The 27,174-nt window shown below is 38.2% G+C and overlaps 1 protein-coding gene across 3 annotated transcripts; it reads left to right on the top strand.

Annotated features, from left to right (window-relative positions):
• The first annotated feature begins 8,371 nt into the window (after positions 1–8,371).
• GDAP1 (ganglioside induced differentiation associated protein 1) lies at positions 8,372–26,784 on the top strand. 3 transcript variants are annotated; one of them, XM_057735650.1, is made up of 6 exons: positions 8,372–8,531; positions 9,185–9,377; positions 18,671–18,844; positions 20,089–20,183; positions 22,333–22,447; positions 23,581–26,784. In XM_057735650.1, the coding sequence occupies exons 1-6, from the start codon at positions 8,415–8,417 to the stop codon at positions 23,961–23,963; spliced, it is 1,077 nt and encodes a 358-aa protein (XP_057591633.1). In that variant the 5' UTR covers positions 8,372–8,414; the 3' UTR covers positions 23,964–26,784. The 3 variants fall into 3 exon arrangements, with proteins under 3 accessions (XP_057591633.1, XP_057591634.1, XP_057591635.1); XM_057735651.1 differs by lacking the exon at positions 8,372–8,531 and having other exon boundaries at positions 9,187–9,232; positions 23,581–24,415; XM_057735652.1 differs by lacking the exons at positions 8,372–8,531; positions 9,185–9,377 and adding an exon at positions 15,585–15,639 and having other exon boundaries at positions 23,581–24,415.
• Positions 26,785–27,174: the final 390 nt, after the last annotated feature.

Here is a 27,174-nt window from a genome sequence, read left to right as displayed (position 1 = left end):
TTTGGATCTCATGAAGACCAGCAAGATAAATGAAGTAGTTTTTTTTACCACACTAGCTCTCATGTTTGTTCTCTCAACGGCCCTGGTGACGTTGGATGGTTAAGAAAAAAATCATGCCAGTGTGTTGAAGCTGGTGCCAAAGAAACAGAGATGACTATTTGGTGCCCAGGATCTGCTGCTGCCCAGAACCTTATCTTGTCCTATTTATACATTCACAAAGCAAAATCCGACTTAGAGCAATCCTTGCAACATTAGCGTTTTCTTTCTTTAAAGCTTATGTCTCTGAGTTTTAATGCCATTTTCTCATGTGGCCAGGGACAATGCAGGCATAAATTAACTCTCTGCTTATTATTTAGTGACTAAAAGAACACAAAATAAGGACATTGGAAGAAAGAAATTCCAGTGTATTATTAAATATTCTAATTTGAATTACCAGGATAAATGCCAAATGATCTTAAATCCCTGGAAAGATTCCTTTAAACAGAAGAAGAAAGTGATAAAAGAAGGTGTCCTGGAAGACCACTTGGATCATTTATTGGGAAGCAGGAAGAAAAAGGTATCTTCCACTGAGAGGATGGCAATTCTGTGGTTACGATGAAAGGGTGACTGGTACATAAGCATACGGTAAATTAGTAGGAAAACATTAACTTTAGGAAACATAACTAATCAAAAGCTGCAATTTCAGACATAAGCAATAAGTATTCTCTATGGAATATGCTTTTTATCACATCTAAATATCCTAGAGGCTTTCATCATTGCAAGCATTTATGAATAGATCTCTTTATTATTGTAACATTAATGAAAGTAATGTTAGGGCTATTATTCAAATACCAGTAGAGCATACTGAGAAGTGACTCTTTTTTTCCTCCTTGATTTCTCTTATCTTCATAAGTGATATCCGCATAATATTAATGTAGTCACCAAAGTATTCTTTTAGTGATGTACTCCAGTGAGCACGGCATGAAGTCCAGAAATGAACGTGTGGGGCTAAGTCCCAGTTTTAAGACTTACTTATTAGTGTGAGTTTGGGAAATTTCCTGATCTCTCTGTGCCTCAATATCATCATCTATAAAACAGGGATGATATTTCTCCCTGCCTTAAAGGATTTTGCAAGTATTAGAATCCACATGTGTAGTCTTCAAAATAGTCCCTGCTTCACAGTAAACACTTCAAAAAATGTTAGCAACCATGTAGTGCAAATGCATCTTTGTTTTAACTGTATGCATTTTAACTGGTCCATATTCATGTATTTGTTCTGAAATGTACACCAATAGAGATGGGTGAGACAGGGTGGACAGATATGTCAAACCTTTCCACCAGAAATATGGCTCAAAGCGAATTCTCTACTAAAAAATAGAGTTTAGTGCATCGTCAATATCAGTAGTGACTCTTTGAGAGACTAGGAAATAAAATTATTATAAGTTTGCAGTAATCTCACAGTGAGAGCCTCCCGAATTAGTAAGTTGCACTTGGTATTAAATATGACTCTGCTCTGGGATGCATTTTGGAGTTTCAAAAGCAAGTCTGGGCTATTCGAAGGTTATTGAGGCTTTTGCCTAGAAGCCTGCAGGGCCTAATCTACATTTTTTGAGGGGAACGGGAAGGAGTCTTGGCATCTTGTGCCTGTAAACCCTAACTGGTAGCTTGGCACCATGGGGTTTTACCAGGCTATTTTGTGGAAGTGGTTCCAAATTATTTAATCTCTTCTTCCAGATATCATAAGTCAGCCTTTGACTTTCATGCACTATTCTGCTCTGCCAATTTTACAGATGGGGCAAACTAGGGACTGAGAATTGAGATGGTTCATCAGTTATACACTAATCGATAGCTTTCAGACTTAACGTGTATCAGAAAAACCTGGAGGGCTTTTAAAAACACCACTGCTGGGCTCCACCGTCAGAGTAGAATGTGCAGTTCTAACAAGTTCCCAGGTGATACTGATCTGCTTGTCAGGGGACCACACTTTAAGAAGCACGGTGATAAGTAAAGGAGTCAAGTTAATTAGAGCTCCGGTAAACTAGTTGGAACCATCACTATTATTTTACCAAATCAATGTATTTGAAGAGCCATCTTTTATCTCATTCAATTAGATAGTTTTGTAGATGCTTGAGAATATCAGATAATGGGAATGTTCCCATTTGAGATTAAACATTCTCAAAAACAATTTATAAATAAAGACCCCTTCCCTTTTTTCTTATGTATGTACCAATTACAAATCCTATGCAATTCACGTGAGTTAGGTAACTGGCCTGGGTCAGGCAGAGCAGGCAAAATAGCTTCTGGGTGCTTAGTGTTAATGTTGCTAATATCAGAAGTGGAGATTTTTTTTTTTTTAACATATGTATAAAATTTTTTTTCCCCTAATTTTGGAAAATTTGGTTTTGAACTAGATAGCTTCATCAGTTAAATATATTCTCTGGAGAATATCACCATTTCTATTTTCTAATTTGTCAAGGAAAAAAAATGGCAGGGGACTGATTATTCTTAAAAAAATAGAGACCTCTTGTGGTCATTCATAAAAGTGCTTTAAAAAACAGAAACCTAGAGTATTTCAATTTGTCGAAAGGTTTCACCATCTCTGGCTTAGTTGACATACATTTGAAAAATATGAATTACCAAATACCTGTCAAAATAGATAATGTCAGTAATAGGACTTTACATAATGATAACTTTTACAAATATATACATCATTCAGCTATAATAACTGATGATTTATCAGTTCTATATGATAAATTGAAAGTTGACAGAAGCATAAGACATAAAGGAAAGTACACAAATCATAATTGTTTAGCTCGAAGAATTTTCCCAAACTGTATATATCTGTGAATCCAGCATATCTGGTAGATTTTTACCATAATTACAGGTAAGGTGACTCAGGCTCAGAGAGCGTATGTGGTCTGTTATTTCACAATATCAGTCAAATCCATTTTAACTTCATTCATTCAGAAACACTTAAATGAATAAAGCATTTCAATAAAAATGAACATAAAAAACAGTCACTTTACTGAGTCATGATCCACAGTCCAGGTTTGTAAGTATCAAATTTTGTCAAATAAAATTACCTTTACACATAGAATTTCTAGAGCAGTAGGTTAAATAAGCTATAATTTATTATTGTTGTTGTTTGTCATTGTTTGCTGTTGCTGTTGGTGGTGGCTGTGGTGGTTATCTACTCTTTTTCTCAATTAATAAGCAGTTTTGGAGCATCTTTTATGTACCAAGCACTATTTTGTATTCTCGGGGATACTAAAATGAATAATATTGGTTCTTTGACCTTAAGAGGCTCAGAATCTAATGCATAAGAAAGACATATAAGCAGTAGTTTGTGTTCCAATAGAAGTGTCTTTATCTATGTGGATTACATTTCAAGAAAGTGGCTATATTTCCCTTGAAGTCTAGCCCAGGCTGTGTAAAGCTTGAAAGTCCACAGCTTTCTCTCTTTGGTGTAAAGCCAGCATAGTGTTGTAGAAAGTAATACTTGACTAGTAGTCAGAAAAGTCATGTTTGAATGTAGCTCTTTCACTTCCTAGCTCTAGGATTTTGGACCAGTCACTCAGTCATGATGGATGGTATCTACCTCACAGGCTATCATGAGGATCAGCTGAGACTATAGGAAAGTGTCCTCTGATTTTTAGATGTGAAAATTCTACATTATGCCGTTTGTTCATAAGGTATTATCAATATTAAACACTAATGCAATAATTGATTCATTCAGTGTTTACTGGTTCATGGGTTTGTTGCTGGGAAGATGTGCTAAAGAAAGTGCTCAGTGTTTATTAATGGTAGGCAGATAGATGTGTGCACATTTATTTTCTTCCTACAAAGAGTGAAGAGGCTGAAGAGGAAATAAGAGTAGCATGGTCTGAGAAATGGAGAAGGAAGCAGAACTAAAGCTGGCCGCGACAGGAAAAGGTCCCACAAGCAGACTAACATACAAACTTAATCACAAATTTACCCACAGGTCTGATCATCATCAAGACAGTTTTGTGAATACTAAATAAAATACATACATCCGGTGGTGTGCTGGTAAATATTTAACAACCAACTCTCCAGAAAAAACCCCAAACACATGGTAGATAGCATTTGCCAATTTCTGTAGTGTAAATACTCTTACCACAGCCAATTTTAAGCTACTAACATGATTTCAGTGAACAGGGAGTTAGGAAGAGATGCACCCACCCCTATATATGACTTCCATCACACAAATATAATAGACATAAATAAACTCAAGAGTATAGATAATGATAAACATGGCAAAATAATTTGAAAGTGATGTTTTGCGTATCTGCTAGCTTTATTTGAAAAATAATGTACTTAAATGCAATTTAATTTAATTTTTAATAATGACCGTGTTGAACATCTAGCTTGCAAAATTCCTGAAAATTTAATAATCAGCACTCTTGGGGCAGTATAAGCCAGTGGCAGCAGTGGGTAGATTGGTAATTGCTCTAGTATGGTACCAGTTAGGGTAAAGATCACCTCTTCCAGGAAGCCTATCTATGTTAGGTGCCTTTCTCTATAATCCCATCATAATCTCTTAGATATCAAAGCAATTACCACACTGTGTTGAAATCTCATTTTTCTCCCTCCATACTTGAGTTCCCAGTAACCTTGACTTTTAACTCCCTATCTTCTGCATCTAGCACTGTTCCTGGGACAGGTGGAGCTCAACAAAAGCATTTGAAGAAATCAAGTGACCTGGATCTGGCTCCTGTTGTTCTGAAGCCCACAGTCTAATGTGATAATGTACAAAGACACATTGCTACAGAATACACACAAAATTTAGTAGAAGCTCTGAATAAACAGGTGAATGGATACTACGGCTTTTATATCCCCTAAGAGTGGCTTTTATGGGGAAGGAAAATAACAGAGATTATGGATCAGTGGAAGTAGATGTAGCAGTTTCTATTTCTACCCCTATTGTGATTTCAAAACAAAACAAAACACCAATGTGTTTCCTTATCTCATCTATTTAATAACATTCTTTTAATGTCCCAATATTTAAGAAGTAAAAGCAGCACATATTCATTATAGAAAAATTACAGTATATAGAAGCATAAAGAAATAAAGACCACCTATATTTTATGAAGTTGATGTATTAGGGAGGATAGGTTAAGATAACAGCACTGGAAAGCACCAAATAATAGTGGCTTAAACAAGATCTTTATCTCTTTTTTGAGTAGAAGTTTGGAGATTTGCAGACTGAGGTTCATGTGGTGGTTCTGCTATCCAATGTCCCAAGGACAGCTCAGGGCTCACCATCCTTGGGGTGTGGCCCCATTCCTCATAATCCAAGACAGCATCCATCCTCCTGGTAGCAGGATGGAGGATGGGATGAAGAAGAGGCACAGGGCCAACTATCTCCTTTATGAAGATTCCCAGAATTTGCTGTTTGCCGTGTCCATTACATCCCATTTGTTAGAAAATAGTCACATGCCACACTTATCTGCAGTAGAGACTGGCAAATGCAGTTTTTCTTCTCAGCAACCATGTGCTTAGCTAGAATTGCCATCACCATTGAAGAAGGGGAAAATAGATATTTAGGACCAGAATTTGCTGCAGTTATTTCCTTAGTTAAATTGCAAATAGAGGAATTGCTAGAAGTTGTGCCCACTTTCAAGGTTATTGATGCATATTGATAAATTCCTTTCAGAAACTCTGTAGACATTTGTACTTCCAAGGACATATATGAATACTTAATATTAAACACCAATACAGTAGTCAGTCAAGTTATTGATTACTATATGGCTTTGCTGCTGGGAATATGTGATGGAGAAAGTGCTCAGTGTTTGATAGACCTGGGCTTTATTGTCAGAACTCTTTCAGCTGCAAGTGACAGAGGACCTAACAAGAATGCTGGGTTTACTCAGATATTGAGGTGATTGAGCACATTAAGGAAAGGGAATGGATAGTATACATTGGAATCTGGAGTTAGAGAATTAAAAATGAAGTCCTTGTGAAGAGGAGTGGGAGAGGAGGATTACACAGGAGCTATAAACATTTTGAGGCCTAAAGAGAGAAGAGCAAGTATGATATGATGTCCTGTTAATGTCATGGAGGGGCTTTTCCACATATACTTTCATCAAGTGCTGTTTTGCAGGCAGTGTACTAAGTGCTTTAAGTCCCTCACTGAATGCCTATGGCAATCATATATTTTTTTATGCCTATATTTTGCACATGATGAAGGGAAGGCTCAAGAGAGATCAGGTCAAGGGTGGAGCCAGAATTTAAACCACACTCAGACTGATGTCACAACTTTGCTTTTTCCTCTTCTACTCTGAAGAGTGAACTGATAAAAAATAAATTTGGTAAGGATCACTTTTGCTGTAGCGTTTGAATTAACTTAAGGGTATAAAGAGATATTGTAAAAATCTTTAAAAATTATACAAGAATTATAGAGAACAACAAATGAAGGGCAGGAAGTAAATTATGAGATTTTTGTCTCCTCCAGGGGGACTTTTTTGACCTGAGTTGGATGTCTACCTCTCTTTTCTCTTAGTACCTGTGTTTACTCTAAGACTGATAGCTCTCATCTCCACTGTGGTTGTCTATTTATTTTGTTGTCTCTGCCACCAGACTTATATCTTGGGTGTCAGGTATCAGGTCTTATACATCTTTGTATTACCAGGGCCCAGTACAATGCCTGGAACACAGTAGGTACTCAATAAATATTTGCTGAATGAATTATGCAAGCATTCATTTCATGGTCATATTAATATATATTTACTGAAAGAGAAATTTTTTGGTTAATTTACTATTATGCTAAATTTTGGGAGGTGAATAACAACTAGGTTAGCATAAAATTATGATTTTGATCATGGTTACAAAGAGTATGTTTACAAGGCAATTGAACTTGTACATAGTATTTAGTGTCTACAACATGCTAGGCTGTTTTGAATTTTTAACATTGTATTTACTTATTTAATTCTGAATAGAATTATCTTATGTCAGAAATAGAATTATCTCTACTTCAAAACTGGGAAAATTGAAAAACTAGGAAATGAACCCAAGTAGTTCTGCTCTAAAAATTCTGTGTTTACACTGCTATATTTAAAATGGATAACCAACATGGACCTACTGTCTAGCACAGGGAACTCTGCTCAATGTTATGTGGCAGCCTGGATGGGAGGTGAGTCTGGGGGAGAATGGATACGTGTATATGTATGGCTGAATCCCTTTGCTGTGCACCTGAAATTATCACAACATTTTTAATCGGCTATACTCCAATATAAAATAAAAAGTTAAAAAAAAATTCAGCTTGTGAAGTGAGAGAGTAGCACAGACATATATATAATACCAACTGTAAAATAGATAGTCAGTGGGAAGTTGTTGTATAACAAAGGGAGTCCAACTCGAGGATGGAAGATGCCTTAGAGGACTGGGGCGGGGAGGGTGGGGGGGACTCGAGGGGGGGGGAAGTCAAGGGAGGGAGGGAATACAGGGATATGTGTATAAAAACAGATGATTGAACCTGGTGTACCCCCCCCAAAAAAAATTTTATAACAACAACAACAACAACAACAACAACAACAAAAAACAGATGATTGAACTTGGTGTACCCCCAAAAAAATAATAAAAAAAAAAATTCAGCTTGACCTTGGAAAAAAATAAAAAATAAAAATTCCGTTTAATTAGCCGATGCAAACTATTACATGTAGAATGGATAAACAGCAAGGTTCTACTATGTAGCACAGGGAGCTATATTCAATATCCTGTAATAAACCATAATGGAAAAGAATATGAAAAAGAATGTATAACTGAATCACTTTGCTGTACAGCAGAAACTAACACAACATTGTAAATCAACTATACTTCAATAAAATAAATTTAAAAAAATTAAAAAATGTGCAAAAAAATTTCTGTGTTTAACAACAAGGGCATTTTAATTTGCCATTGTTTATGAGATTTATTATTATTAATTATTATTATTGTTATTACAGGACCTCCTCCCATAGTAGCATCTTCTAATGAAAACTCATAAATCTTTACCCTGTTGTTTTGTCTATCAACCGGGAACTTCCCTTCCACCAAAGGCACAGACTCTCCAAGAGGAACCCTAAGTATCTTGGGAAACTGATGCTTTTGTACCTGAGCAACCTCTACTCCATCTACGAAACCGATGAGTAGTTTCCAATCAAACTCATCTTAAATAATCATGGACTCATGATTTAGATCGTTTCCCCTAAAAAAACGCCCAACTGTACCTCTCGGGTGACCTGGGCACGCAGACCTCCCGAGTCTTTGCAGACTCACCCCGCAGCTTTCTCGCCCGCGAAACTACACTTCCCAGGGGGCTGTTCGTTCCTCCGCGCGGACTCATCTTTGCCGGCTCCGGGAGGCATCGCGAAAAAGCCAGCGGCGCTTCGCAAGTAAAGGGCGGACAGGCGAGGCCCTCCCGCGCTGCGCACCCCGAAATGGCTCGGAGGCAGGACGAGCAGAGCGGGGACGCGCCCTTGAGGGCGGAAGGCAAGTCGGACGCGGAGGTTAAGCTCATTCTGTACCACTGGACGCATTCCTTCAGCTCTCAGAAGGTAAAGGCCTCGGCCGGGCGGGCGGCGCGGATCGGGTTTCAGCACCGGGACAGCTCCCCGTGGGTGTCGCCAGGGTAAGCGGGTCCAGCTAGACGCAGGCCTCCCCGCGGGGCAGGGGTGCGCCTTGTGGGGGAGCAGGGAGAGTCTGGCTGAGACAGAAGGGCTATGACTCAGGCATTGCCAGTCCTGACATGCGACAGAAAAGCATCCCTTTTGGTGTTTGGGCGGAAGGCCTTGTGTCCGGGGCCTTGGAGGGGAAGGGCCTTCCTGCAACCACATGATCTACGGTTCCTTCTTTCACTCTTGGTCGCATTCACTGTCTTCAACAGGCCTAGTGTATCTATTTCAGGTTCTTCTTATGGGGAGGACACATCATAAGGTTTAGGACACAAAGAAAGTAGTAGTGATGAAGAGGGTGATTGTGGACCGAATACAGCCAGAATTGTTTTCATTACCGAATGATCTTTTCTAATGTATAGAGGAAGACGCGAGAATAGATCTCGCTTGCTAATTCTAGGAATAGGAATAGTTGAAAAGAATGCTGAAAATATTAATAACTCAGGGAAGCACAAAAGAGCTGCTTGGCCGTATCCCGGGATGTCATTTAATGAAAAGCCTGCACGCGTTGTGGTAACCAGTGTGAACTCTTCCAGGTGCGCTTGGTAATTGCTGAAAAGGCATTGAAGTGCGAGGAACATGATGTAAGTCTGCCCCTGAGTGAGCACAATGAGCCTTGGTTTATGCGTTTGAACTCAACTGGAGAAGTGCCCGTCCTTATCCACGGGGAAAACATTATTTGTGAGGCCACTCAGATCATTGATTATCTTGAACAGACTTTCCTGGATGGTAATGTTAAGGCTATTTGTGATTTCTTGGACTTACTTTCAACACAAATATGTGTCTTCCTTCCTTCCCTCCCTCCTTCCCTTCTTCCCTTCCTTCCGTCCTTCCTTTTTTCCTCTCTTACTCCCCACTTTCCTCCCTTCCTCCCCTCCTTCCTAACTCCTTTTTGTTTCATGATGGTGGTTTAGTGCCAACAACCTTTTCCATTTCCATAAGCACACAAATAGAAAATGGGTCAATAGCATAAATTTTGTATGTCAGTGTAACTCCATTGAAAAGACTTCATGTAAACTACCAATTTTAATGTTGGACATTCTCTTTTAAATTCACTTGCAAAAAACCCTGCAGGTTTGTGGTGGTGATTTATTAGCCTTGAAGTCAAATTTCCTAATATTGGTTTTATGAAATGTACAGTATGAAAATCAGTTTTCATTTGGTCTACTAAGTGGTTCCACCTTAAAAACAGTAGGAGGGAAAAAGAGGAGTAAATCTTAGGCAAGGGAGATTAGAATTAGTATACTCAGAGATCTTTGCCCTTGTTACATCTGTATGGTTTGAATTTCATACATTTTGTGAGGAATTATAGGGCTTAAGTTTGTACAATGCTTTTAAGTAATAATCATTTATTTTTTATTTTTTTATTTTTTGGGGGGTACGCCAGGTTCAATCATCTGTTTTTATACACATATCCCCGTATTCCCTCCCTTCCTTGACTCCCCCCCTAAAGTCCCCCCCACCCTCCCTGCCCCAGTCCTCTAAGGCATCTTCCATCCTCGAGTTGGACTCCCTTTGTTATACAACAACTTCCCACTGACTATTTTACAGTTGGTAGTATATATATGTCTGTGCTACTCTCTCGCTTCGTCTCAGTTTCCCCTTCACCCCCCGCCCCCTCCCATACCTCGAGTTCTCCAGTCCATTCTCTGTATCTGCATCCTTATTCTTGTCACTGAGTTCATCAGTACCATTTTTAGATTCCGTAATAATCATTTATTGACAGCCTGACTTATGTCAGACATTTTATAATTTCTGTTCTAGTCAGTCTTCAAAAAAGAACCAACCTGAGATAGGCATGGTAGACTAGTTATTCCCATTTTGTACATAAGGAAAGAGAAACAGAGGGGTTGCCTAAGGTGTCATAGCTATTTTATGGCAGAATAGGGCTGGAATGCAAGCCTTTCAAATCCAAACCTTCCTATTACACAGACTGTCTCTCAAAGTCATTGCCACATTGTCTTGCCTCTTCCTAATAACAAGGCTTTGAGGTAACTGTAGCTTCAATACTTGCCTAAGATCACACAGCTGATCACTGACAGAACTGACAACAGAACAAAGGGCTTTTAGCTTTCAGCTAAGTATTCTTCTGAAAAAGAAGCTGCATGAGGAGGTCCAGTTACTGTTTATCTGCCACCAGTTCTGTTGATGTTAATTGGGCAAGATAAAACCAGAATATAACCCCAAATTACTGGAAGCTGAGAAAGGAAATTATAAGGCCCAAAAAAGGCTGAGGTACTTAGAAGAAAGATAGGTATAGGACCTAAATGGGGTGGGAGCGGGGGGGGTGTGTGTGTGGTTACCCTAGGGAATTAGATTAGCAATGGGCTTCCCTTATTCTTAATCCAAAATTCACTAGGATTTTGATTGGAGGTGGCCACTGATCTAAACCAAAGGGTTTAATGAACTAATCTAAACTGAGCTAAACCAAAGAGTGTAATGAACTGCTTTTCCATCCATCATTACTTGCTATCATTTATACATCTAAATGCTGGGGACTGCACAGGAAATGGGGGCTAATTGATTTAAGACAATTTTTCTTAATCTTGAGCTTTTTGGAAATGGACAAGTCTATTAAATAATAATTTGTACTTTTTGGGAGAAGTGATTATAACAATGTGAATAAGACAAAACAATGTGAATAAGACAAAATAATTGCATAAGAATTCTACTTTAAATCATCAAAAACTTTAAAAAGATACAGCAAATGAAAATCATGTTTAAATCTTTTGTTAGCATCACTTGAACTACTATTACTACCGTTTTCCTCCTCCTCTTCCTTACATTGTTTCTCCTCTAAGATATTCAGTAATACACAATGTTACTTCATGGTATAGTAATGTACATGATTATTAGGCTTTATCAATTTTTTCTTTAGGCTTTTTCTTTTTCTTTGACTGTATGATAGCAAAACTGAAATGCATTCTGAGTCCTGCTCAAGGCGAATGCTAAGCTCTTCTTACTACTATTTATTGAATCAGAGGAGAAGGCACTGTGGGCTAAACATTAAGATGAAAATATGGAAACTAAGGACTTTAATTCTGGTTGTACCAATAGAATAAGTAGACAGTCAAGAATCCTAGCTGTTAGTATGAAGCTGTTGCTAACTTCTTGCATATCCTTGGTGACTTGACTTTTCTGTTTGTCCTCTTGGGTTAGGTGATATAGTTTTATCAGTTGCATTGATAAAGCAAGTCCAATCAGCTCTTATTTCACTCTTTCCAGTTTCCCAAGGAGAATAGTCATTCAATTGGAAAGGGTTAAAGGAAGATTAAGGGAACTGAAACCCATGGTAGATATGAAGACAGTAAGAATACAATTAGTTACATAAATGAAGGCTAGTCTAGTCTCCAGATGAAGTTTATCTCAAGTGTTAAAATAAAAAACAAACATGTATTATCACAATGATTATTAAGATAATTTATATTTATCATTAAGAACTCATGGAGATTAGGAAAAAGCCAGACAAGAGAAAGACAAGTGTTATCCCAATTGTTAGAGAGGGGGGACGGTGAATTCTAATCCTTGATACTTAACATGTATTCCATTGGCTAGCAGCATTGGTATCACCTGGGAGCTTGTTAGAAATGCAGAATTGTAGACTCTACTGCAAGTCTCTTGAATCAGAATCTGCATTTTAACAAGATTCTCAAGTGATTCATATATACATAAAAGTTTGAGAAGCACTACCACAAATTACTGTCAGATAAGTAATTGCTTATGCTTTAAGCAGTGCTATAAATTACTGTCTTTAAGTGTGGCAGAGTTCTAGAATGTGTTGTCAAAAATTAAAAAATATATATTTTTTGAGTATCTTGATGAAAAGGAACCACCTTAAGTTTTACATTACTGGAGAATGTCTTTAACACTTTAAACAGTGAACCTATTATGTGCTAGGCATAGTTCTCAATATGCTGTATCTTGATTTAAGCAGAGCATTTGAGATTATGTCGTGTACGATACCCCTGTGGAATGCAGGAGCACATATGGCTAGATGAAAGTAATGCACATTTTCCAATGAATAAACCACCATAATGAAGAATATTTGTTTATGAATTTCTTATACCATGTTGCTTGTTTAGCTGTATTCTTTCATTTCACTTATCCTATGATAATTTTATCACACTTTATTTCAATTACTTGTAAGCCATTGGAAGCACCGTAAGGTCAGAGACAGTGTCTGTTTAATTAACAACTGTATTCCCAGTGCCTCGTATGGTGAATGTTCTCTAATGGGAGCTTAATAAATACTTTTGAATGATTAAAATAAAAGAGTTATTGAAAATAGATGTCAGCCTAGACAGGGATGTCTACTGGTGTTCTTTTAGGCTTCTATTCTCTGACTTGAGTCTAACAATTCCATAAATGATTCGAAAAAAGACATCGAAGAAACACTATTATACTTGCAGATGTGTAAGCTGTGATAGTTAAAATGATGACGAGCTTATGAAATGCTTCTCATGGAACAATAAAATGGAACAATAACTAAGATAAAGTTTAACCAGGCTAAAAGTAGTACATGAATTTTGTTTTAAAAAATCAGCTGCATTAATGAAGGATGGGAGACCTGGCTTGCTAATATGTTAACCAACAAAAGCCAACTACGAAATAAAAGACCAGTGTGATTTCAAGTTGTTTCAAAAATATAGGTTCTGTCCAGAACATGGCAAATTGTGACTTGCTGTATTTGAACTGGTTGGAACGTGCAGCATTTTGTCTAATTATGGATGGAACTTTGAGGAAAGGTGGCAAATTAGAATGATAGTGAGTGAATGGATTTCATGAGGTGTATAGTTGCCCATGGTTATAATAAGAGACTTTAAATTAAGTGTATCCATTCATCTAGAGAACAGAGTGTAGTCAGCTGGCATCTCCTTTGCTGTTATTTGCTATTCTTTATTAGTCTATCAACTGGAGATTGTACTAACAATGATGGTTTGCTGACCTGTACACCTTTCTCAACCTTTCTGTGTAATCAGTATTTACATATTTACATATTTATATCCATATGCTTTTGGTTATCATAATATCTTTTCGTGAACTGTCACTTGGCCACTAAATATTAATAAAGAAAGTGAGCATGTAATCTCCAGATTATCTGAAAAATTAAAAATATAAATTGCTAGGAATCTGGCATCTCAAATTTTGATTTTTAGAAGTGGAAAAAAAAGTGAGCATGAAATAACTACAAAATACTAGAATGTATACTATTTGTTACTGCCAGATAACTCAGTGGTAGCCTAGAATCAAGGATGTCAAATGGTGAATATTGAATTTTGGTAATTTAATATGTTGTGTAACAGTTCTCTGAAGATTATGTCCCATATCTTATGTCTAGATACAGTATTCGTAGGAAAAGAATTTGGTTTGGAAGTAATCCAAGTATTCTGGTATACATTAAAGTATCACATATTAAGTCTGATTAGGAAATATAAATTTATTTTATAAATAGTTTTATCAATATATATTGAAAATCAACTCAGATTTTAAAAATAATATTAATTCTGAAAGTACTGTTACATTAAAAAATATACAATTATTTATGTAAGGAATTTCCAATTTTGTTAAGGTCATAGAGTAAATAATTTTATATCTGTCAATAAAGGCTCTTGTATGTAGTTGAATAATAGTATATACTTTTTAGCACAGCTACTGAAATTGCAGATTAGCACAAAGGATTGTAACCAAGTGCAGAGAAAATATGGTATATGGTAAGGAACAGAAAATGAGTCTTTAAAACTCATGATTATGCTAATAAAAGTGGTTTTAAAAAGTAATTTTTAAAAAAACTTTCTGTGATTTATTCAACTTTAATGAACAGGCGGGGGCGTTAAAATTACAGAAGTCCTAGTTCTATGTTCTGTGTATACAGTAATTGGAAAAACTGTCTGATAAAGGAATTTTTGCCTCCAATTACGAATGTTCCTATAAAAGTTTTAAATATAGTACCAATTGCATAAAAAGTAGTTAAACATTTAAGGTATAAAATGTATTGAATATCTTGCTACAAATTTGGCTCTGTCTCAGAAAATTCCAGATTGTATATAATGAACTTGTGTAATTTGACACCATGTGTTTTTTCTCATTTGTGTTTAGATTTGATCTCTCTAGTTCCAAAGTTATGACAGCCTTGAATTGTAGTCTGTTTGTAAGCATATCTTTTGCTTCGGGTCATAACTTGTTTACCATTATTATTATATTTTTAATAGCCTGGTATGTGACTAGTTGAAGGGTACAATTTTGTTAAGCTACACGCTGCATATTGTTTTATATACCACTGTCATCACTAAGTGATCTAAGTAAAATAAAAAATCAGCAGGGGATAGAGATAGAAATGAAGTCTGATGCATTCTCATTGAGCTAATAAGGAAGACCTGACAATTGTTCAAATAGACCTAGGGGGTGTCTTTCTAGAAAACAGGCATAATAATGCCTCCTTTATCTGCCATCACTGGAGAGTGTAGGAAATCAAAGCAGCCAATTTAGGAAAATAATTTAAACTTATGCCTTTAAACCCCTAGGTTCTTTTTTTTTTTTTTTTTTTTTTGCTCTTGGGGAAACTGAATGCAAATGTTTTAATGGCTCAGGGCCATTGTTATTCTACCCAACAATACAATATTCTTGAGAATGTGTGGCGCTGTTTGTCCCCATTAAGTGGCTGCAGAATGCTTTTCTTGTTTCTTGCTGATTTAAAATTTTGTTTTTTTGTTTTCTCTCAGTTGTTTATCACATCTTTCTGCTTTTATGTCTATCTGCCTGTTTCTAATTTGCTGCCTAAATTTAGGTGCAATACAAGACCTGCCTCTGTTCCTACTCAGTTCTACAAAGTCAGGTCTTATGCCAATGTACTTATTATATTTATCCTTATTTATCCATCCAGCTTAGTCACTAATCCTGGCTTCCACGACTGCAACCCTCCTCCCAGAACTCTTCTCATTGCCTGTGTCTTAAACCCTGTAACCCTCCTATCGCCTTCTCGCTCCTGACTGAGGTAGAATACCAAGAAAAGATTTTCTCTTTTTAGTATCATAACAAAAATGCTTTACGGAAGGACTGGAAAATAAAATGTGAGGGAAAATTTTCTGTGTAATTCAGAGGAAATTCCCAGTTGTCTTTTGAAAACATCTCTTTCCATAGACAGCGGACACGTGTGTGTGCCGATGTCAGGAGGATGCTGGCAGCACGCTGGGTGTGTGATGCTGGACAGGGTGTTCCTGGAGAGAGAAAGTGAGCTTGCAAAAGAACATGGGTTCCGTGGGCATCTGATGATCTGCCTGACAGAGTGCTTTAGGGGATAGGTATATAGTAATGGAGCACTGAGTAGAAGATTATTTTCTTGCATTCAAACATTTGGATTCAGACTTGGCCAGATGGACCTTCCCCAGAAAGCAATTAGATGTCCTCTTTCCTGCTCTCATTCTCATTCCCAGGAAGGAAGTGGTATGCTCTTCTGAAGACAAGCCCCGGGCACAAGAAAGCGGCCAGAGCCAGTAGCCATAAATTTCACCACTTGAGAAGCATTTTAAAATGCTGTATCATTTATGGCTATTAACCTGTGGTTCTTGGACCCCCAGAGCCATGGTTCTTAAACCTTTTGGTTTCAAAGCCCCTTTGTCTTAAAAGTTAATGAGGACATTTGAGAGCTTTTGTTTATGTGGGCTATCTATCAATATTTATCAAATTAGAAATTAAAATTGAGAAAAGTTGAAAATACAAGAATGTACAACCCCACATTCCATTAACTGTCAGAGTGATGGAGTTATCACATGTTGTATAGGCTCTGGAAAATGCCATCGTACACTCAAGAGAGAATAAGAGTGAAAAAGCAATGAACATCTTAGTATTACTGTAAAAATAGTTCTGACTTGTAGACCCCCTGAGAGCATCTTCAGGAAGCCCAGGGATTTTTAGACCATACTTTGAGAACTGTTACTGCTAGTGGTCTGTGAGTAGAATTCAGGCGATTTAATATCTTAGAGGGGAAAAAGTTACATCTTTATTTTTCACTGATTTCCAACAGAAGTTTATCATTTCCCTGCATTTCCAATGTAGGCATAATCCAAAGCAATATCAGGAGTGCCCGTGACTTTGTTCATAGGTTCACGTGACTGTGATGTGTTCATAGCTTATCAAGTTATTGCAGACATCTTAAAATATCACTTATGCCCATCACTACTTTGAAATTATGGTAGTTATTAGACCTGCTGCTAGACCTTGTTAATGTATTAATAAAAAGGCACCCATATTAGTATTTTATAATTTAAAATTCCTTTGATTACATATTTTAATATACTCAATTTCCTTTGCAGTCCTATGTCTTGTATTTTGTGCATTTAGAAACATTATTTTGAGAAGAGGTCAGTGGCACACAAAACGTTAAGAACGCTCTAGAATTTCAAGGACCTTAGAAGGCCTCCAGTCTGTTATCCTCCTGGGAATGTTTACCGTGCATTGGTTGGGATCTGGGTGATATTCTGAGATCCTGAAAGATCAGCAAGGAAGTGTGCTCTAGTTGGGCAAATCCACGGTTGACATCAGAATGTAGCTGACACTTCATTCTTGGTCATTTGAATGCAGTCTTCAGAATTAGACTCCCAGCAGGGAATAAGACATTTGCCCACTGGTTCGAGGAGTAATCTGTGTTCTTTTCTTCTTAGAGAGTCAGAAATAGACCGTTGGCTTAAAAGCTTGTTCTGCTTGGTCTGGGATTATGATATCTTGCCTGAAATGCTCTGCAACCAACTCTGAATTGTCAGTGCTTATCAGTGAGTGTGGGATGCTCAAAAGGATTCTAAATTAAATAAATAACCCAAACTAAATGAATAAGTAAATAAGCAAAAAAAAAAAAAAAAAGAATAGAGTTGAGGCTGTTCTTTCCACCTGTTGGATTAATAAACTGTAAGCTGGTTGGCATTTTTTTTAAGGGGAAGTTTGAGAGTCAGAAGTGGGAATTGATTTGTAGGGACTTAGCCCTGACCTTTGGATCACATGGTTCATTTTTATTCTTCCTGAATAGTCTCTGAAATGTAAACCCTTTGAAGATGTTACAATGATGTAATAAAACACAGTGCTGCTTTAGGAGTTAATGACTTTGGTTCTTGGTCTGCCCTAATTAGCTGTGGGATCTTGGGAGAACGTCTCAGCCTCTGTATCTGTGTCCTTATTAACTGCTATAGAGCTTCTGCAGCTCAAATATTCTATAGTAACTAGCAATTTGGGAATATATTAACTCATTAATTAAAATTTATTGAACACCTACTATGAGCCAAACATCACATTAGGCACTGGGATTCAACAAAGAACAATATATGTTCCCTGCCCTTAAGGAGTCTGTAGTCTAGAGTTTAACCACCAAATGAAGATTTATGTAGAACCCACTTTCCAAAGATAAAATATTAGAAATTCCTGGTGATTTCCATGAAGATTGTCAATTTCGATTCACATAGCATCAACAGGATAACTCTTGGTATTAATTGGAACCTAGGAAGGTATGGTCCCTGATCATCATTCCATAGTGGGCCTTCATTCACTTAACCAACATTTACCAAGGGCTTAAAATGTATGACACTATGCTAGACTCCAGATCATACGTTCCTTGCCCCAAGGGGCTCACGGGGCAAAAAGATACCAACAGCTAATTAAGGTGATACGTGCTGTCATGGAGCATGTACAATGTATTTTGAACGTACAGAGGAAGGCACACTTGACTTGGTCAGATGCTGGTAGTTGTGGAAGATTGGGGAAGGTTCCACAGAGGAGCTGGCATGAAAAACTGGACCTTGAGAGTAGTGATTTGCAAGGTGGAGAAGTGTGACCATGGTTTGGGATCTGGTATGGTACCTCAGTCCAATTCAGATTTTGAATGTCTGGGCCGGGGAGCTAGCATCCTTTACATCCCTTCATGTAATATTGAAAATGTGAATGATGAAGGGCCTGTGGTTTTTGTTTTTGCTTTTGGATGTAACATCTCATTTGTAACTTTTCCTTCAATGTTTGTGTATGTGTTTGTGTGTGTATTTTAGAAAAAACACCCAGGTTAATGCCTGATAAAGGAAGCATGTATTACCCACGGGTACAACATTATCGAGAACTACTTGACTCCTTGCCCATGGATGCCTATACGCACGGGTGCATTTTACATCCTGAGCTAACTGTGGACTCCATGATCCCAGCTTATGCAACAACAAGGATTCGCAGTATGTAAAGATCTTAAAGACGTGGAATTCTGTCTCAAGTTTCTTTTAATTCGTTTTTGAGACCTAGCACATCTCAGGAAGACTTGGGGGCAGGGTTGTTGAGTTTGCTTCCTGGATGTGCATGTTACACCTGGATCCATGCACCAATCAGATGAACCTGTGCTTCAGCTGTTCAGCTGGATGTTTATTGTCTGCGGGAACTGATTTTCCAGCTCTTGGCCTTGAGGGCCAAGCTTAAATAAAACTCAGAAGAGTGGCCTGTGGAAAAGTAGAGAACATAACATGTTCTCATAAACAGATGGACTGGGAATCAGGAAAGCTGGAATCTGCTGGGAGTTATGGGCTACTGAATTCACATTTCTGGTCCTTAATTTTTGTCTCATTATGTGAAGAGTTGGGCTACAGGCTGTCTAGCCATCACTCTACCTCTAAATGTAGTGATTGGAGATTCACTTAGGTTGAGCTGTGACCTCCGGCTCTCTGCTTCCCCCTGCCCTGAGGATAGGGAAGGGTCAGTGCATATGAGGAGCAAGAAGAGGTGTGCTCCATGGCCCAGGGGATTGGGGTGGGATGGGAAGAGAAGGGAAGGGGCTGTGGTCAGACTGGGGGTATTTGACCAGGAACACTCACACCCAGAGCTTCAGTTCCAGAAAGCATGCTCTTTCTGTTACATCATACCTCGCCTTTATGGTTCTCTTACTCACGCTCTTTCTCTTTCCTTGATACCCTCCTGCTCACTCCTCGCCTCTTCCCTTCCCTGCCCTGCTCGCCGCCCCTCTGTTTTTCTCCTGTATCCTCCAGCTTCTCACCTTCCTCTTGTTCCTCCTCCTTCTCCTCATAAATACTTGTTATATGATTCGAAACAAGTATTCTGACTATATTTACCTAGAGGAAATATGTCTCTAAATAAGGCTTTTTCCTTCACATAGAAGTTTATTATAGAAAACGTGGAAGGTATTGAAAGGTAGAACAACTGCTCTGCTCCAGGCACTTACAATGTGCTGGGCTTTGCACTCAGTGCTTTTCCATGGTGCCTCCCAATTCCTCCTCAGCCCATGCTGTAGATACTCTGATAGCCCCATTTTAAAGGTGAGGAGACTGAGGCACACAGAGGGGAGTCTGAGGCAGAGGAAGGGCATGACCTCCAGGACTTATGCGCTTACCATTGGGTTTCCCTGCTTTTCTTTGTTTCTTGTATGGAAGGAGGAAATAATTTTCTATTTCAAAAATGATTTTGTTATCAGGCCAAATTGGTAACACAGAGTCTGAACTGAAAAAACTTGCTGAAGAAAACCCAGATTTGCAAGAGGCATACATTGCAAAACAGAAGCGACTTAAAGTAAGTAAACCAGGCTGTCCTCAACTGACATCTGCTGTTTGTATTAAATGGTCTACTTTCTGTAAAGTATCACTGTTTCTTAGAACACCTATTAAATATCACAAGTCACCAATACATGTTACCTTTGGCTTGTGCTCTACTTTTAGAAAGAATTTTTCTGTATTAGATTTGATATTCAGACCTAACGACAATTGCTTAAAAAGCAGATATTGCTCATGCTGGTTGTCAAGGAAAGTTATAAACTGTAAAAGCAAGTTAATAAAATATTCTAAGAATCTGTCATTTCAGGTATTTTGTCACTTTGAGGTAGCTAGACCTCTGTTTATGACTTTTTTATACCAGTAAAGCAATCAGTGAGTTGTTTTTTTTTAAATACTGTGTATACTCCCCTAAAGCCTTTCATTTTTTTCCTTTTTACCTTTTGATCACCTTCACCCATTTCTTCAACCCCATATCTCCTGCCTCTGGCAACCACCAGTCTGTTTTCTACACCTATGAGCTTGGTGAGCTTGGTTATTTTTTTGTTTTTATTTATTTATTTAAAAAAAATTTTATTTATTTAATTTTTTGTTTGTTTTTAGATTCCACAAATAAGAGAGATCATATGATATTTGTCTTTCTCTGCCAGACTTATTTCATTTAGCATAATGCCCTCAAGGTCCGTCCACATTATTGCAAATGGCAAAATTTCATTCTTTTTTATAGCTGAAAAATATTCCATTCTATATATACACATCACAATTTTTTAATCCATTCATCTATTGATGAACACTTACGTTGTTTCCATATTTTGGCTGTTGTAAATAATACTGCAAAGAACATAGGAGTGCAGATACCTTTTGAGTTAGTGTTTTTGTTTTTATTTGAGTAAATACCCAGAAGTAGAATTGCTCGATTGTATGTTAGTTCTATTTCTAATTTTTTGAGGAACCTCCATACTGTTTTCCATGGTGGCTGCACCAGTTTACACTCCCATCAACAGAACACAAGGGTTCCTTTTTCTCCACATCCTTGTCAACACGTGTGATTTCTTGTCTTTTTGATAATAGCCATTCTAACAGGGGTGAGGTGATATCTTATTGTGGTTTTAATTTGTTTTCCCTGATGATTAACAATGTTAAGCATCTTTTCATGTACCTCTTGGCCACTGTATGTCTCCTTCGGAAAAATGTCTATCCAGATCCTCTGCCCATTTTTGATTTGGATTGTTTGTTTATTTGCTATTGAGCTATATGAGTTCTTTATATATTTTGAATATCAACCCCTTATCAGATATATGATTGGCAAATATTTGCTCCCACTTAGTAGGTTGCCTTTTCATTTGTTGATGGTTTCCTTTACTGTGCAGAAGCTTTTTACGTAGTTTAATGTAGTCACACTTGTTTGTTTTTGCTTTTGTTGCTTTTGCTTTTGGTGTCAGATTCAGAAAATGATTGCCAAGACCAATGTCAACAAGCTTATTATTGCCTATGCTTTCTTCTAGGAGTTTTATGGTTTTGGGCCTTACATTCAAGTCTTAAATCCATTTTGAGTTAATCCATTTTGATTTGCCTGCCTCCCGAGGAGCAGGGCTCTGCTTCATCCGTGAGAGTCAGTCTTTCTCTTTCTGGTGGTTCTTTCCTCCAACAACACGCGTAAGCTTCTCCCATGCTGAAAGTGTAGCAAACATCAGCACTCCCAGTCCTCCCTCTACTTCCCAGCTTCCTTTATCCTACGTAAGCTAAATGAGCGTCTCCAAAGAAACACCTGCACACACAGCACTCCTGACTTTCTGCCTGCTCTTTAACTCGCTGCATTCAGATTTCCCTGTCATCTCTGGTCCCTCAGTTATTCATTCCTTGAAGGCTGCTGAAATTCCATCCTTGAGCTGGGCATGAGAGGAGCCTCTTCGTGCCCCTCACATTCTTTGCCCGCTCTGGTCATTCGGTTCCACAGGAGTTGCCAGTGAACGGTGGGTCTGGCCCCTGGGATGATTTCACAGCCAGGGCATTTTCCGTCAGGTTTGCTTTTGCTTTAACAAAGTTATTCTATTTCTTCTCATTGTCTAGAATAAACAGGCTCCAACTCTGTAAGAGTTTATATCAGCTGTGCTCTATGCTGATTATTTTTACAGCCATAAATAACCTATTTAGTTATTTTTGTTAATTAGTCAAAGCTCCTTGACCACGACAATGTCAAATATTTGAAGAAAATTCTTGATGAATTGGAGAAAGTCTTGGATCAGGTTGAAACTGAGTTGCAAAGAAGAAATGAAGAATCCCCAGGTAGGTTCTCATTTGTGTTCTTTTTCTCTTTTTCTGGACACCAGGAGTATTTATGGGCACATTCTTAGATTTCACCAAAAACATTCTGTACTCTGTTTTTAATTGTTAGTACTCATGGGCAGTTTAAGTTATGATGGCAACAATAATACTGAATTCAGCAAAACGGAGATATATAATTGCAACTCTGCTTCTATGTGAAATAGGACTGGTGAAAGATTTTTCTGCACAATTTAAATTATGGTTGGTAGATTCCTACCTGGCCTGTTTCACAGATTTCAATTACAGTAGTTAGTTTGGTTGAGTAACCTGAGTACTTGCATGAACGCTCCCTCTAGTTTTTTCCTTAGGCAGGGAGAAAAATTGCTAATTGAAGTAACGTGTAAAATGGGAGCCAGCTTGTGCGTATGTGCGTGCTGGCTGGTGAGCATCCATCTGCTGTACCTGTAAACCTGACTTTGTGATGAAGCCCAGGTGCAGAGACATGGACCATTTGCACTATTCTTTCTTTTTTTTTAATACATATTTATTGGCATATAATGGCTTTCCAACGTTGTGTTAGTTTCTGCTGTACATCAAAGTGAATCAGCTGTATGTATACATACCTCCCCATATCCCCTCCCTCTTGAGCCTTCCTCCCACCCTCCGCATTTGCACCGTTTTGATTGACAGCAAAATTGAAGACCGTTTTACCTGTTTCACAATAGGGACTTTCTTCTGTTTCATATAAGCGACTAAAAGCAGCAACTACTGATTGACATTTTAGGCCCAACTTTACGGATTTTCCTTAAGTATACCTGTCATTTTCTTAAACCAGAAGGAAATATCTGTTAACTCCATTGGCCTGGGGGTTCTCAACTCCTCAAAATGATAGACTGGCTTTGAGCTCAAGTGGCTCTAGTGGCACCTAGGCACAGATGTCAAGCAAGTCTCCCTTAGCTTGGGATACATTTGCATGGAATTTTTTTTTTTTAAAGCATAGAATTACTCACTGAGTGTGATCAACAACAAAACGTGCCATGGCCTTCATCTTCTGCTATACTCACTCTTGCCCTCAAGACTAAGACCAAAGATGCCAACCAGAGTCTATCTGTACAGCACTTGCCCCTAATCCTCTGTGTCCCTTTCTCTATTAGAGGAGGGCCGCCAGCCTTGGCTCTGTGGGGAATCCTTCACCTTGGCGGATGTCTCGCTTGCTGTTACATTGCATCGACTGAAGTTCCTGGGGTTTGCAAGGAGAAACTGGGGAAATGGAAAGCGACCGAACTTGGAAACCTATTACGAGCGTGTTTTGAAGAGAAAAACGTTTAACAAGGTTTTAGGACACGTCAACAATATATTAATCTCTGCGGTGTTGCCAACTGCATTCCGGGTGGCCAAGAAAAGGGCCCCAAAAGTTCTTGGCACCACGCTTGTGGTTGGTTTGCTTGCAGGAATGGGATATTTTGCTTTTATGCTTTTCAGAAAGAGACTTGGCAGCATGATATTAGCGCTTAGACCCAGACCACATTATTTCTAGGCTTATGGGGATCTAGGGGTGGCAACTCATCCAGCCATTCAGCTAGACCCTTCTCCACTCTTCCAGGCCCAGCAAAGAATAACCCTGGGCAACTAGTAAAAAGCATAATTGACTTTACTCTTTGGCTATTGTATGTGAGGAGAGGAGGTAATGAAGATGTTTTTGTGGGCTGGTAACTTTGACAGAACTTATTTGCAAACCTGAACTAATTCAACCATAAAACATGTGCAAAGTATGACATGTGAATGCTGAGAGGGAGAGAATAAACCTCCAGCTTAGAATATCAGTTCAAGCTCTGGGTGATTTTGGGGAGAAGGTTATCATTATATGCGGAGGGTAATAATAACCTATGATTGCCCACAGCTCTTCATCTGAGACTGTCCGGGTCTGCTGAGTGTTGAGTAGGTGGCAGTATTTTCTCCTGGGATTCAGAAATCATCTTTGTTACTCAGCACAGGAGTTCAGACAGCAGCAGGGCACAGCAGTGCTTCACACTCTCACTGTTAGCTTTAGGCAGAAATAAGGGAGGCAAAGGGACAAAGAGAGGGGAAAAAGGGAGGATGACGTCTATATAATGATGGCAATAGAATGCGACCTCCAGGTACCTCCAGTGCCACTCATGACTGCCTGCCCCCTTAGTAAACATTAATTTAACTACTTGTGGCTACAGTCCATGCATTCTCCTATAACTGAGGACCTTGGTAAAAGAGGACCAGGGAGTTACTGGGGGGAGTTGGCTGGAGAAAACCCTGGGCTTTACACTTATAGCGCCTTATCTGCCCTTTGTGTTAATTTTAAATGCACATAAAGCACAGTCATTAATTTAATAAAATTAACTGCTTACATACTTGGGCATGAGATGCCCACTGGAACATGTCTGACTAGCATTTACATGAAAATCTTAAATGATATTAACATTTTCTCATGGTTCCCCCGTTCAGAGGTGCCTGTGAGACATCACTCCCGTGGACTGTTGTGAATAGTCACTGGGAGTCGTGGCCTCTCCAGCCCTTTTGTGCACACAAGTGGCATTTAGGTGAATGTCCCAGGTAATCACTAGCATGGCATGTGGCTGGGGAGTGGGTATTTTGGTGATCTGGGAGTGTTAAATGGGCTCATTCTGCATTTGGGGAGGCTGGTGTGTTAACACAAAAACCCTTGTCTAAGCCTTGCATCTGTTTATTGTCGTCAACAATAAAAGCCTTAAAAGGTTACAGAGAAGGAGAAAGTCTAGTCTTGATCCTTGGCAATAATTTAGGGGATATGAAATAAGTCGATAGATAGTGATTCCACCTATATTCATTCATGTTTGTCTAGGCACTGGGGAGGGGGGGTGCCTCAGTCCATCTGGAAGGCAAAAATCCCCATGTGTCCTATGAACAACAGTGGAACTGCAAGTTACAGTTTGTGCTCAGGAAAAACCTTTCCTGGTGACAGGAAGGTGTAGTTTCTCTGGAGTTGGCCAGAAAGGCGTGGGGAGCACCGTTAGGTGTGAAGAGAAGTATGTACAGGGAATGGTGAACAAAGGTTCCAGTGAACAGCAAAAGCTTGCTTGGACTGCCTCAGATGGGCTGTGCAAATGGCCAAAGAATGTACCAATTTTTTCATTAACAGGAAAGTCATACCTACTAAACGATGACTTTTTGCTGGTAAAATGATTCTATAATTCATGAATCAGTTGTGTTAGAAAATATTGATGAACTGGATATTCTGTTTCCAAAAAATAATAACATTTCCAATGTAAACTCAATCCAGTAATAATGAACAGACTGGCAGCTTTTATAATGTCTTGATTTTTGAACCTCAGTGCATTGCTGTGTAAGGTGTCTGAATTTGTTGCTGGGACATTCCAATCCATGTATTCATAAAAGAGCCACGAGACTGATTATTCACTAGTTCAGAGTGTTTCAGAGTTCTTTATGTCATCCTTTTATGAGCAAGAACTCAGACATGAAGAAGTTGAAATTGGATTTTTATAAAAATTTACAATTGAGCACGTTTACCTATGTAAGGATTGTTGATTAAGAATAAAGATTTGAAGACCAGTGCTGGCTTTTCCTTAAATTACTGATCAAGAGAAAATTTACTGAAAGCATTTATGGTTTTTTTTAGTTACAGTTTCATTGGAAATAGACTTGTGTCACTATTAAAGGTGATGCATTTGTGGCAATTTTACTTGTTTCATGGATACCCTGGAGCTTATACTTTTAAGATATTTGTTTAGGGGTATAATGACCACTAGGTGTCGCTGTTCGTCCAGCAGTCTGAGACTGGGCTTTCTTCAGGTTCAGCAAGTCTTCTGAAATGTTACAAATGAAGATAAACATTAATGACCTTAGTTTCTGAAGTGAGGGCATCTTCATCAGATCATTCATCTGTAAAAGGAAGCTTGAGGCACATGTAGTATTGATCTGTAATGCTTGGAAGGGATAAATGTACCACACAATGTCACGCTAAAGAGCTGAACATATACTATTAGCAAAACAGGCACTTTTATGTATTTTCTCTTTCATGATTGTTGGTGGACTGGCCAATATGCTCCTCAATTTCCAAAATTTGTATAAATATCACAATTAGAAAAATGCCTGAGGTACTAAATTTATGTTGGCTATTTATGTCTTAACACAAATACTATTTTATTGTTATTGCTGTTATATGCCTTTTGGATCCAATTTCCTTAATTGCAGATACTTGTAAATTGCTTGCTTGATTTTTAGTAATTATTGGTATTGACACCAGGGTTGTAGACTTTTTGGCGTTGCTGAATGTAATAGATCAAAATACTATTCTGCCTGTAAGATCAATAAAATTAATTGGAAAATAAATATGTATCCTGAAAGTACTAGTTTTGTAACCTTTTTTGAGAAATCAGATTATGTTTTTCATTTAATGTCAAAGTATAATGTTGTAATTAGAATCAAATAAGCAGAAGTTATGTACTCAAAATATTTAGCTATAGGATGTCATGTTTTCCTTGTAACAAAAATTACTGACATTTTATTTATTTCTCTTTCTGACTCACTTCACTCTGTATGACAGTCTCTATCCATCCATGTCTGTACAAATGTCCCAATTTCATCTCAGTTTATTTAAATACACATAATTTTATGGTTAAAATGATTGGTGGCTTAAAGAATAACATAATGATCCTAATCATTAAAGGAGCTCTTTTGCAGCCAGCCATGTAACAGGGTACACAGCATGAAAATGA

The sequence above is a fragment of the Hippopotamus amphibius genome, chromosome 5 (genome assembly GCF_030028045.1).
Source record: "Hippopotamus amphibius kiboko isolate mHipAmp2 chromosome 5, mHipAmp2.hap2, whole genome shotgun sequence".
NCBI lineage: Eukaryota > Metazoa > Chordata > Mammalia > Artiodactyla > Hippopotamidae > Hippopotamus > Hippopotamus amphibius.
The sequence above is the reverse complement of the archived record's forward strand: the minus strand, read 5'-3'. Positions and strand labels throughout refer to the sequence as shown.